The 12,988-nt window shown below is 48.0% G+C and overlaps 4 protein-coding genes across 4 annotated transcripts; 1 reads left to right on the top strand and 3 right to left on the bottom strand.

Annotated features, from left to right (window-relative positions):
* Positions 1 to 268: 268 nt before the first annotated feature.
* JN550_005274 (uncharacterized protein) lies at positions 269 to 1,324 on the bottom strand (the record flags this gene model as incomplete). The annotated part of the gene is made up of 1 exon (XM_049316884.1): positions 269 to 1,324. The coding sequence occupies one exon, from the start codon at positions 1,322 to 1,324 to the stop codon at positions 269 to 271; it is 1,056 nt and encodes a 351-aa protein (XP_049172690.1).
* A 2,347-nt stretch (positions 1,325 to 3,671) lies between these two features.
* Positions 3,672 to 5,243, top strand: JN550_005273 (uncharacterized protein; the record flags this gene model as incomplete). The annotated part of the gene is made up of 1 exon (XM_049316881.1): positions 3,672 to 5,243. The coding sequence occupies one exon, from the start codon at positions 3,672 to 3,674 to the stop codon at positions 5,241 to 5,243; it is 1,572 nt and encodes a 523-aa protein (XP_049172689.1).
* Positions 5,244 to 5,284: 41 nt separating this feature from the next.
* JN550_005272 (uncharacterized protein) lies at positions 5,285 to 7,348 on the bottom strand (the record flags this gene model as incomplete). The annotated part of the gene is made up of 4 exons (XM_049316880.1): positions 5,285 to 5,705; positions 6,337 to 6,979; positions 7,032 to 7,203; positions 7,262 to 7,348. 4 exons carry the CDS (start codon positions 7,346 to 7,348, stop codon positions 5,285 to 5,287), a joined length of 1,323 nt encoding a protein of 440 aa, XP_049172688.1.
* Positions 7,349 to 10,191: 2,843 nt separating this feature from the next.
* JN550_005271 (uncharacterized protein) lies at positions 10,192 to 11,318 on the bottom strand (the record flags this gene model as incomplete). The annotated part of the gene is made up of 2 exons (XM_049316879.1): positions 10,192 to 11,055; positions 11,109 to 11,318. 2 exons carry the CDS (start codon positions 11,316 to 11,318, stop codon positions 10,192 to 10,194), a joined length of 1,074 nt encoding a protein of 357 aa, XP_049172687.1.
* Between the last annotated feature and the right edge of the window lie 1,670 nt (positions 11,319 to 12,988).

Raw genomic sequence — 12,988 nt, 5'->3', positions numbered from 1 at the left:
AACACAGGGTCTCCAGACCAAAATTGGAAAAACTCATCATCTGTAAGAAATTTGCGATTGTTCGAGGCGGCGTCAGCAGCAATGAGGCAGTTCAAGACCTCTATGGTTTTGTCGGCTTGAAATCCTCTTTTCGCCGCACGTTCTGCTGCGTGTCATCTCCTGGTTATAAATATCATCAACGGGCTTGTGGAGTGACCTGTCTGGGTTCTTGCACTTGGAAAAATTTCAACGGGTCGGCCATTCAGGGTATAACCTTCATCTTTGCCTTCTATTTAAGCTCTCGGACGAAGTGAACCATGGCGATCTTACCAGGTTCAATCGCCGTGCCATTCACAGGCTCCCAGACCCCACCAGAAGTGGAAACATAGAGCACCTTGCCCGCCCTATCCTCATGCCTCCGTCTATCGGTAGCGTCTCTTCGAAATGCACAGGAAGTACTACCTGCGAGGTCCATGGCTCCAAGACTTCCAGCCAATGTACTGACATTGCCAGTCGGGGTAACGCGCACCACCGAGTTTTGGTCACCTGCCGCTATGTAAGCAGAACCATCGTCGTCTATAGCGAAATCATCCTGTGAGAAGCCGGACGCAATGATTTCCACATGTCCAAACAAGTATGCGTCATCGTTGATTTTGACGCGGCAGAAGATGCTCTGCGCTGCGTTGGTAAAATACATGTATTTGTCATGGACGCGGATCCCGTTGATCCCGAGTCCGGGCGGTACGCTACCATCTGAGGTACCATCCGTCATGGTATCGACGTCGCTGCCAGCCACAGAATAATTGCCTATTGAAATGTTGATCTTGAAGACTGCACCAACGATAGAGTCGGCGACTAAGACATTGTCGCTATCCCAGGCCACCAAACCATTGAGCCAGTTTGCCTCGGGGATGGACGCCACTTGTTTGATGGCGGGCGTGTTAGGTAAGAGTCGTATTTTCCAAATTTGATACGAGCCAGGAGTGAAATTTCCCGCTGCGACAACAAGTAAGTTAGGGCGCAGCTCCGCAATTCCCATCACTGCTCGTACTCCAGGTATAATGGTAAGTCGGTATCCGGTTTGTTTCTCCGGATCGACAGACCAAATTTCGGGCGCATCGAAGCGGGTTCCATAGATAGCTCCAGAGTGGCTGACCATCAGATTTTCGAAGATGTTGCCATTTCTTTCAAGTTGGAAAATTGTAGATACGGGATCAAGCATTTTAAACAGACCGGATTTCACTTCACTCTGGGTGAAAAGATCTGCCAAATCCTCGGCCCACAACTTGAAGAGGAGCACAGTGAGCAGCAATAAGGCAATACCCAGGGGCATTTCTCGTGCCATGATAGAGTGATAGCTCGAGAATATATGGAGACTAGAATTCCTAACTGAAAATCCAAATGGAAGATGTGATGTGGATGGACAAGTCGGCCGCCAGGGTTATATATGGTAAGCGAGCGGTAGGTGCAGTCGGATCTCAAATGATGTCGTGCAACGCAGTTGCAAGGCACAAACATCAGGGATCAAGCGGACTTAGGCAGGCAGTCACCGAGAGATGGAGCTCATTGTCTAATGCGTACTCACTTTCTGTCAGAAAACAAGGGTATGTACTAAACGAGTGTGATATTACGCTATAAACGAGCGGATAGACCAAAAAGTCTGCAAAGCCTCCCCGATTTCACTTATATCTCAAGCCTGCATTGACTACTGATAATCCGATGTAGATCGCTACGTAGGATTGCAACGAGAACTCTAATTGTGACAGAGGTCACAAAGCCAGTTCAGGAAAGCATGATCCCCCATGGGTTCAATAAATCCGGCCAGGCCCTTCTGTTGCTGTCTAGCTCGTAGTCAAGGCTGGATCGTCCGATGCCGAGATGAGCTGACCAAAGTCTGTCCCGCGTTTACTGGTAGTCAGGGCTGGGTCGTCCGATGCCGAGATGAGCTGACCAAAGTCGGTCCCGCGCTTATCAACTGCACCAAAGCGTTAGAATCGTGCGCAAGGTACCAATTTCTTTCACGTCAATAGTTACCTGTTGGCAAAGAAATGGCTGTGGATGCCAGAATAGAGGCAAGTACGGCGAACTTCATCGTAAAGAAAAGGCTTTCGGGCTACGAAATGAAATATGGGCAGTTGAGTTTGAGAAGGTTGCGTTGGGGGTCTACTTCAGAGGACACTAAAGAATCTCAAGAATCTCAGGAGAAGCCATGTTCCTACGGCTGCTTTATAATCTAACATCCACCGCAAGTCCTTAATGATGTCAAAGAGTCAATATTAAGCTATCTAGCAATGTGTCACTTGATTCCAACATTCCAACTTAATTTGGCTAGCCGAGACGCATTGTCTGTCGCATCTTTCAAAATTGTGAGGCGAGACAAGGCCTGCAGGTATAAACTCAAATGATAGCCGACATGTCAGGATGTAACCATTGGTCAAAGCAACAATACGAAACCAGCATATTCGCTCGGCTTGGGTAGGCTTTGCCGATCGCCATCCATTCCAGGGTGAGTATCCTTTCATACGTTGCAGTTGAGGCAATAAAATTAAAATATTGCGTGATAACTGGGGTAGTTATAACTTCTAGGTAGAGGTACTTGAGCATGACCTAGTGTGAGATCGTGGACCGCCACATACCTCCCTGCCTTCCGGACAGCCAGGATTGTAAGACACATATGCACTTGCTAGCCCTAGCTCCTCCAGTATTGTAATATTTTGTCAATAATATGGTCCACCCCCATCAGCACTACTATATGACGGGTTAAGGGACATACGGCTTCTACAGGTACTTAGTTGAAACGGCCATATGGTACTTGATTTCAAAGCACGCTTAATTGCATATTTGGTCTGAATCTTCTTGTGCTTATCGGTGAAGTAGGGTTCGCTCTCTTCGACGATCTAACATGAAGAGCAATATCTCATACAACCCCGTCAAGTATCAACAATAACTTACACTTATGTGGCAATAAGAATATTGCAATATCAATTCTTAGAGGATGTGGCAAACCGCCAGCGGCCATGGCGATCTGACGTCGTATTAACAAAGAAAAACTCCGGTTTGTCTAGCCGAGGCCTGCATATCTAGTAATTACGCATTGCGCAGCGTCTCGCCCACGAAGCGACTTTCTTTGGGTGAGTGAACGATGCAGAAGTTAGGGGGCCATGGGGCCTTCTCGGGTTTGGGTAGGACGGGCCTCGTCATGATAGACCTATAGGGAGGCACTTCCTCCATGTACATGCTCCTCCGGAGGTCCCATGCACATCAGTTGACAGCTCATCTTTGTTGGCTATATCAAATCCAAGACGCAATGCACCTTTCGTGTATAGAGGCAGAAATCTCCGGCGCTCCACTCCAGTCAGTACATCGCAAGCTATTAGGAAGCTCGGCAAGATATGCATCCGAGGAGAAAGCGGTTCTGCTTTGCGCATGTTCCCGGCAGAAGTCCGTTTTCGTCACGATATTTGCCGGGGAGGCAACGTTTTGGCGGTGCTGACTATTGGTCGGTGCTTACTGTGTATTCACCATGCTTGTGCGCTTCACAGTTGCATCAGCACCTAGTTCAGTCCAATCATATAGACTGGCCCTCCACATCTTGGAGTATCTTTGAAATCACTGCGCGACTTACGTGCAACAGCATCTGCCAAACGCGTATTTTCCTTGGTTTTTCTAGTTCGGATGAAACGGTGTATGGTATGCAGGAACAGTTTGTGGCAGATATCCAAACTGACTCGAGGCAACATGCCACAGTTCGCTTCACAAGTCTGACAGCCCCGGAAATCAGCTCGGCTTATAGCAGCCACAACATACTGGGGCTTCTTAGTGTAGCTGGAGACCCTTTTGGGACTTCACCTCTAGCGCACCAAGTTGCCCCCACACGCAACGCTGCACATACTTCAGCGCTGTCAAAAAGTCGCAAAATAGCCATCAAAGTGGAGAGATTGCTCAACGGCGTCTGTCATTTGGACTCCCAGAGCCCCGAATGGGGGCTACCCTATCTGCGAATCTGCAATGATGCAGTCGTCATGAGTATACCTTGTGACGATTCTGCACGTAGCCGTGACGGCACTGTAGCATTTCACAAATTGAAAACAAGATTTCCAAATACATCCAGAACGGACAATGGCCCAGGCGACGCTCATTCATATTACCTCTCTACGCAGAACCTGCACTTTTCTTGCCCGAACGTCACAGCCGACGCCGCCCTCTTCGACTGTAACACGCAACCCATGTTTGAGGACATCACCGTATTATCCGGTATGTGCCTCTTCTCAGACAAGGTCATGCAGAGCAGTATCATTAGCAACAGACCGAATGGCATGAAGTTGCTGAATATCAAACCGACTTTATACGAGATGGAGTATATCGCCAGAATATCACCCGTCACTGCTGATATAGCGGCGCTGCTGGCGTCAAGGTATCACCATACACCAGACCATCCCATTAGAGTCAGCCTTGACGTCCCTACCTGGCAATACTATGCTTCCATCCACCCCTACATACTTCGAGGTGACTGCACCTTCGAAGATGCTTATCAATGGCTCGAAGCTGTCGAACGCCGGTCATACCAAGCGAGCAAAGTCTTCGAGAAGGCGGTTCGCTATGAGCTTAACCTTCGTGGGTACCCCTTGGAGATACTTATTTCTCCTGGGACGAAGCTTGTCAGCGAGACCATCAAGAGTGCACTTCGATCCAGCAGAGTGCCATGTCTAGCTGAAGCTTTGGCCTCACTAGTCGAAGATGATACTGGCCTCTGGGCGCGATTTTGGGCTCTACTTCCCGAGAAGGAGAGGCCGAGAGACTTCAAAGACCTGGGATATCTCTTTTATGTTCTTCAGGCCGTGCGGCCAGCGCTTGGCATTCCTATTAACGGCAAGGGGAACGGCAGACATAAGGAACCCAATGAGCACTTCAAACGTTTGATCATCAGCGTCGATGACCGCTCCGAGCGCAAGATTTATTCCAAAGCGCAGTCCGTCTTGAAAGCTATGAGGAGACTAGTCCCAGAATATCCTCATGCCACTTTGATTGAGGCATATGTTGCGAGACGAATCTTTATTGATGGCAATAAAGAGGGATCAACTCCGTACTGGAGCGACCCTGGCCCTGATGGGATATTGCTACATGAAGGCCAGGATCAGCCCTATGATACGGGTGTAGTCATGCCAGCCGACATCGTAGGAAGACTGTACGGCGAGGAACGTTCAGATAGAATTTACCACTGGTTCACAGAGGTCGATTCTTTGAGAGTACTTGATAGTGCTTAGCTAGAAATCAATCACTACAGTTGCCCCAACAGTTGTTCTCACTAGTGGTCAGGCGACTTGTCAGCCATTCTACGCTCCCATCTGGCGACCAAGTCTTTCTGCAAACAGGAATCCGTAAGCTCCCACAGGTTCAGAAGCCTGTCTTGATCGTCGAACTGGTACCTCATGACATACGTCATTTCATACTTCTGAGACTCTACGAACAATCCACGTTCGGTGCACCAAACGATGGCGGATCTCTGCTCCACATCTTCCCAGTATGCTTCGATCGCAGAGTACCACTCCACGTAGTTCTGCCCCACAAAGCCACTTTTCAAGTCCGAGTACCATTCCTCGCGGGTCTGAGGCGGCCATTGCATTGTTTGAGGCAGAAGATGTTTTCGGAAATTTGGCGCAAAGCCTCGGGCATCTGGCCCGCAGAAAGCTTCCATATCATTGCGATTCAGTGCATCTTGGTAGAGACTATGGTAAGCCGTTTAGATACGACGCTCAAAGGATAATACTGACCGATCCCACGGTCGATAAAAGATCTGTATTTGTAGGCGTTGGAAGACTGACTCATGACTCAGCAAGTAAACCGGTGTTAGAATAATGTTCTGAAAGGTTAAGTGGTTGCAACTTCGAGTGGCTATGGAGAACAGAACAGAAAGGTGACACTTGAGCGAGACAGCATCGCGCGCTGCTAATTTATAGAGCACATTTGACGTTAGTGCCGTTCGTAAGCGATCATTTATCACGCACTCTCCGGAATTTGTCACAGGGGCGGCGGGGGAGGGGCAGCAAATGAATTAACATCAGTATAGCGACACTCACACTGCAGTGGTGCATTCAGACTACAGTCGCACGTCAATCAAAGCAGTCACATATTTCCGCCAGTATCTCGAGGAAATATTCAGCTCTAATTCTTGAAATGCTTCTCTGGCTGTGTTGAGAAGATATTGCATATGTGATAAGATGCCAGATAAAAATGAACGACCAGGGAAACTTGAGTATTGCCGAACGACCCTCAGGAAACGATGAATAGATGTGCCTCCCACTTCCAATACTTCTCCAAAGGCGACTAGCGCTACATGTATTGCGTATGGTGGCTTACTCATCCGGAAAACTTAATTCAGGAGACACGCCCTCAGGCTTCTTCATGACCACCTGCTCTGGCCTTCGAGGGATTTTTTTCAACTCCTCAAACTCCAATGTGCTAACTTCGGACTGCCACTCCAGCATCCTTCCGTGATTGACACATTTACGATTGGTTCTCCAGTCGATTGTCAACGGCCTTTTCTCTGAGATCAGAGTGAAAGTCTCGACTTGCATACTCGGCTGGCACGTCAGGGCCTCGACAAGCACAGATAAGCAATGATTGAGGTGTGCCTGGTCCAGTGCCGACATGTTGAGTGTGGTAGTCCCTTCGGGGTACATATGGCCCCAGTAGTACGGGAAGTATGAATAGGTTCGAACCCTCCAGAGGCAGTGGAGTAGGTGTTGGCTATCCATGAAGCCAGGGTAGAGATCGTCACCCATGCCCCATTCCGGAGGGATCTTGATAGCCTCATCGGGGTTGCGACCCATTTTACGCAGGCCGTCGCCGGTCAGTGGGATGACCTTCAATGCGGTAACCTCATGCCATGCCTTATCGGCTTCTTCAGAGGGTCCTTGCTGGAATGGACTTCCCGAGTCCCAGATGGAGCCGTTATTGATAGCCTCATGCATGTCAAGCTTGATTTGATCTAGGATAGGACCTGCAGATAGATGTTAGCAGAGAGCATGACGTTCAGCCATCCCAAGACTCACTCCACGTGTTAACGCGCTTCAGGCAGAAGTTTATGGTGAAGGGCCACCCATCCCCAACAATGAAAGTGACCAAGAAAAGTATCACCAATACTTGAAAGCCATTGACCATCATGGAATATGAAAAGCGGCGTCGGTCCCTCTTCAATTTGATTTGAAGATCGAGTAGTTGTTTCTAATTCTGAGTCAGTTGTTGTCACTTAGTGCTTAAGCTTAAGGTATCAACTACGAACAACGGCATCAAGACTATTATCTTCGTCCGAGTCACTACCTTGGCTGTAGCGTCCTCTACTTAGATCGAGAAGACGCTTTTGATCCATTGTCGCCCTGTTTGAATGCTTCGCGCTGACAAAATTGAAGGGGAACATAAGTGATAACTGGAAGGAAGATCTAATTGCTGAAGCAAGACTTCATTCCGAGGGATGTAGATAATGGGTCGAGAGTGCGGGATAGTCCTGCAATGGTAGAGAGCAATGAGTTCAAGTTCTCTTATCGGCATTTTTCCTACGCTCGGCTTCATCTCGGGATATTCAAAGCGCTCGGTGTCGTAATGTAACTTGGCGGATTTGGTCAAGCAATGCTAGTACAAACGGTGAGTGCATGGACGACGGCGAACAGGGGAGGGTCACAAAGTGAGTTATTTAGCGCATCCTTCGGATGTAGTGGGATACTTAGAATAAGATATCAGACCCTATTCTTCAACAATTAGGCTTCGTATGCACCTTGCAAATCTCGACATGTATCGTTCCTAAAAGGAGACGGCTCGCCAATCGGAAAGCGAGGGTCGTACATTAAGAGCGGGACACTTAGTGAGAACTAATGCATACTGAGAGCGCATGTACCTGTACAGCTTCGATACAGGCGTCCATATGCAGCAACTCAAGGTGACGCATGACAGTCACAAGGACGTCGATCAGGGGTCCATTTTGGGTAGATGTCGACCGCTAGCAAGTGAGCACTATTCTGGCGTGATTCTTCAGAAGCCGGACCCCTTTAGCTGCATATGCCGCTCAGCAAATCCGGCTGCGCATAACCCGCAGGTCAATATCCAAGGGACGATCGTGCGATGGGATTGATTGCCAGTGTTGGAAGTCCACAGTTCTTTAGGGATGGTTTGAGTGCAATCAATTGTCTTTGCGTCTCTGTGTGTTTACCTGCATTTATCGCACCAACAACATTGATCCTGTGTAAACTTAATGGTACACTGTGATATATGTTTGGTCAGTAATAAGGATGATGTTTGGACAATTTCTAACGACTGCTAGATTCTTCAGTTACTACATCGACTATGGCAAAACTTTCAGCTAGACAAACACGGACATCACTGCTCAACATCAGAGCAAGTTCGAAATTCCTAATAGGCACAGTCATTATATGCCTACTAGGTGATATAGTGGCCTATGGGACAGTGATTCCAGTCCTACCACAAATTCTGGCCCACGCCGGCGCTGAAGACCAAGACCTTCAACCTCTATCGTCACTTATCATCGCTTTACATGCTGGTTCATCAATGATTTTCTTTCCTGCCAGTGGATTGTTTGCAGACTGGTGCAAGTCTCGGAAGACTGCTATGATGATCGGCTTGACAGTATTCACATTAGTTGAGTCACACCTCTCATTGAAATATTTCCTCTATCTCTAGACTAATGGACAATTGATAGGCAACTGTTGTATTTTTTATGTCTGAGTCATTAGCTGGAGTTCTTAGTGCCAAATTCGTGCAAGGCGGCTCGAGTTCGCTTCTTTGGGCGGCTGGCTTCGCCCTTTGCTTCGACACTGCGGATCCGGGTTCGATTGGTGCAACTATAGGGACAGTGAGTATATGCTACGAGGCTCGACGAGACGTACTGAAACCAGTCCAGGTCCTCAGTATTAACGATGTCGGTGGTCTTCTGTCCCCTCCGCTCGGTGGACTACTCTATAGCCAAGGCAGCATATATCTGGCCAGTTTATCTGTCACAATACTCCTGCTGGGAACCTTCATGACTGTTATGATGATCGAGAAAGATAAATTGTTTCGACTTAGGAAAGACTTTGTTAATAAAACTCGACCATGTACGACACCATTCCCCCGGCTGGCCACAATATCGACCCAAAGACAGGCTTCCTTTGGCGGCCATACCTCCCCCAACTTTACACAAGTTTCAAAGGCTTATATCATACATGTCCCTCTATATCATTGGCAGTGGCTTCCCCCAATCTTCTACTGCCTCCGAGACCTCTCTTTAATTGTATCCATGAGCATCTGTATCGTTCAGGCTGCTCTTCTAGGGGCATTTGATGCCACAATACCGCTAGAATCTAAGTCGCTCTTCAGGACTAGTGAGCTAAGGGCCGGGCTTTTCTTCGTTCCAATCGGCCTAGCGAGGCTAGTAGCTGGTCCCTTTGGCGGCTGGGCTGCTGATCGGTATAGCCCGCGACAGGTTGGTGTTGTTGGCTATTCTGTGTTGGTTCCTATACTGTTCACATTCGATTTATTGCAATATCTCAGCGGCAATACTCGAATAGGACTGTATTGTGTACTGTTGGCTTCTTGTGGGCTGGCTATGGGTGGGGTGAGCACTGTTAGCTTCACAGAATCTAGTAGGATCATAGAACGATACCACCGAGCTAATCCCCAGCTCTTTGGGGATAGAGGTCCTTATGCTTCATTGACTGGTCTGAACCTGATGGTCTTCAGCTTCGGCATGATGCTTGGATCTTTCTTGGCCGGAGATTTCCTGCTGCTCGTGGGCTACGGCAACTTGATGGCAGTGCTAGCAGGCTTGGCACTTCTCTCCGCCGTAGCTTGCCATGTATCTTTAAAGGATGGTGCAGTGGAGCTTTGAGATTTTTAACCGCAATGTATAGATATGCCGATCAATAGAAGTTTATCAAGAGATAGAACATCATGAAAACATTTTCCTTATTAACTCGATGAGAGACAAAGCCAACACCATACCTGATAGGGGCGATCGCATTAGCGCTTTTTCAGTAGGGCGGTGCGATAAATGGTTGGGAAAAATGTTAGCGCTTTCTCTTAAACAAAACACTCCAGTATGAGTTTGATGATGCTTGCAGGCTAGAACGAAATTTTAATTAGTACTCCTCACCTATAGAACTCAGTAGTAAAACACGACGATCGCAGTATACAGGTGGCAGGTATATTTAGAAGGCACCAGCTCTAATATTCTAACGCTAGACGCTTTTGCAGCCATTCTGCTGCCGTAATTTCAGTACCCCAGTCCCCTTTCATGTTAGGGTCCCACTTCCCACGTTGCTCGCGTCCAGGAAGAGTGTCTATGATTACCTCGGGATCAGGCAATCCAAAATAGACAAGTGAATATCTATCTATTACAGCAGAGACGGGCTCAAACCCTTTCTGCATCATAGACTCCCGAGGCGCGACAACCTGATGTAACGCACTCTTCCAACGCCCATTCGTTTGCCTCTCAAGCATGTCAGCTACATTGATCACCACTGTGCCTCTCTTTGGAACGACTGGACGAAAGACATGACCATCATGCACTTCTAATCCTCCGACCCCGTCCTGGAACAGTAGGGTCAAACATCCAAAATCGCTATGTGCGTTAAGCCTGCGCAGCTGCCTACTCTTCAGTGGACCGATAGGCATACTGGGATAATAGTTCCAACTCATATGACACAGGTCACGCCTCTGCTTCCGATAGAGGAGTTCACTGTCGTCAAGCTCAAGCGCTTCGCCCAGGATACGGAGCATCGACTTTTCGAGAGCAGTGCAAGCATCCCACCATCTCTCACAGAAAGCACGCATTCCGGGGAGGGCATCTTCGGGAAGCCAACGGTTGGGTGCCGATTCTTTATTGGGATAAGGGTTACCCATCTCCAGCGTCTCCTTTCGCTCAGGAGAAGTGAGCCTGAGGTCGGCAACCTTGGCCTCATCAAAGATCAGCTGGCTTACTAGACCCAGCCCCTCTTTGGCAAAACCTCGATGATCGTCGACTGCGCCACTAGCCGGGTGAGCTACCAGACTTTTCACGCTATGGTCGAGGCTGAAAAAGCGTTTGCACTGTGCCTTCGTATCAGTTAGGCTTTAAGGGTCAAGAATGCTATATATCTTACCCAGGCAAAGGCTTCATCTACCATCTCCTGCGGAATACTATGGTTTAGTAGGTATATGAAGCCATATGCCTGGAAGGATTTGTCCAGTAATCTCAATGCTTCCTTGCGCTCGTTGGCCCTGCCAGTCAATTTCTGATAGTCAATCACGGGCATGTCGGATGCGCTAGTGATTGAGTCGGTGGAAAGCCCGTCTGATATGAGTGCACCCATCGTACCGATTTGAGTGAGATAACTTGCGAAAGGGGCAGGCCTGTCGTAGAGCTATTGCCTGAAGACAAATGACCCGGTAAAGAGTGATGCCGGTCTTCTCAAAATACGAAATCTGCTGAATGAACTAGACGAGGTATCATGGAACACACATAATAGCTAGAATTCGTTGGCAGAAAGGTCTGGGGTCAGCTTCGTCGAGACGGAGTAGAGCATTTGGGAGGGCTCGCATCAAGCCTCGGTAAGTGTAAAATACGACATATTCGATTAGCCCGCACATATAGATCGATCCCGTCATTTCAAGCTTTCGTCAAGCTTTTCCAAGTCTAGGCTGCATATGAAGCTAACTGGGCTCTGCTCCTCTTGTCCCCTGTCACTATTTTATGGCTAGACGGACCCGGCATTTACAGTGCTGACAGCCCCACTTAGAAGGATGTCATCCCCTCGGACCTCGTCCCGGGCTTTGAAGTTTGTGGAAATAAGACATGTCACATATGTCAACCTCAAATGAGTACTACTTTCTGACCCGCCTATCATAACCTGTTGACTCAGAAGCGGTATAGGACAACAACCGGGTCAGTATCCCTGTTTACTTGTTGGAAGTACCTGTAGTGTGATCCTCCAACTGCTGTATCTCCGAGATACCACAACCAGCAATAGATATTCGTGTGGATCCTAGACCATGAGAGTCTTAAAATGGTTCCGACATGGGTTTGTAAGCATCGAGAGGAGAAGCCCCGGCGCCTGTGTCCCCGGCAAGCAGCTACAGCCTCCACTTATCGTGATTGTTCCGAAAATCGGATCTTGCATCGAATGTAAACACGGATAAATGGTCTGTATAATTATGAGGACAATATTGCCAAGACAAGTGAAATTTTTGTAATGAGAAAATGATTATAAGACGTGTCTGACTAACGTGAGTGACCCATTGGTCATTCCTTGCACATTAACATTTGAGAAATGTTTCACCTTCCTTCTCCGTGCTTCCGGCCAGATGACGTGTACAATCTTACGATCACGTCTTATAATCCTATGGTCCGGCATGTCGTTCAATAACGAATAGATTGTGTATCAGAGTTCGGTTCACATACGAAACTACCTCTAGTCACTTACTTCCTCCAAGGATCTGCATAGCGGACCCTACCTTTACCCCGCTTTGGATTCTATTGTAGTCATCGGATAGGGGTGCTCGGTCTTTTGTTCGAAGAAAACTGCGAGCAAACGTAGCACTTTTTGCTTTCCTCATTCCCTACCCTGTCGATAGGTCTGTATGGCTAGGATTTGGTCATACGAGATATGCGTCTTTGACTTCTTATGCGACATGAAGTGATCACATTGACTTAGGCGGACTGACCAACCCCTCACTTCCGTGACCTAAGCCTTCACTTTGGGGACGGAAACGAGATCTAGGTTAATTACAGGTACTCTGTGATCGCCCACTTCCAGCCATGCATAGGAATATCTCACCATCACGCATCTCAACTTATCCTCATCTCCCACGAGGCACGACTCTTGCTTTCAATAATTGAGAATTCATATCGCAACCAACGATCAAGATGGGTTTCAATTTCCCATCTCTTTCACCCTCGCAACTTTCCATCCGCTATTCGCATGTTCCAAATGAAGACCCCGAGTCTCCCACAATGTCAGACAAAAGCCTCACCCGGATTAGA

Source organism: Neoarthrinium moseri (genome assembly GCF_022829205.1).
Source record: "Neoarthrinium moseri strain CBS 164.80 chromosome Unknown scaffold16_Wmoseri_CBS_16480, whole genome shotgun sequence".
Lineage (NCBI taxonomy): Eukaryota > Fungi > Ascomycota > Sordariomycetes > Amphisphaeriales > Apiosporaceae > Neoarthrinium > Neoarthrinium moseri.
The sequence above is the reverse complement of the archived record's forward strand: the minus strand, read 5'-3'. Positions and strand labels throughout refer to the sequence as shown.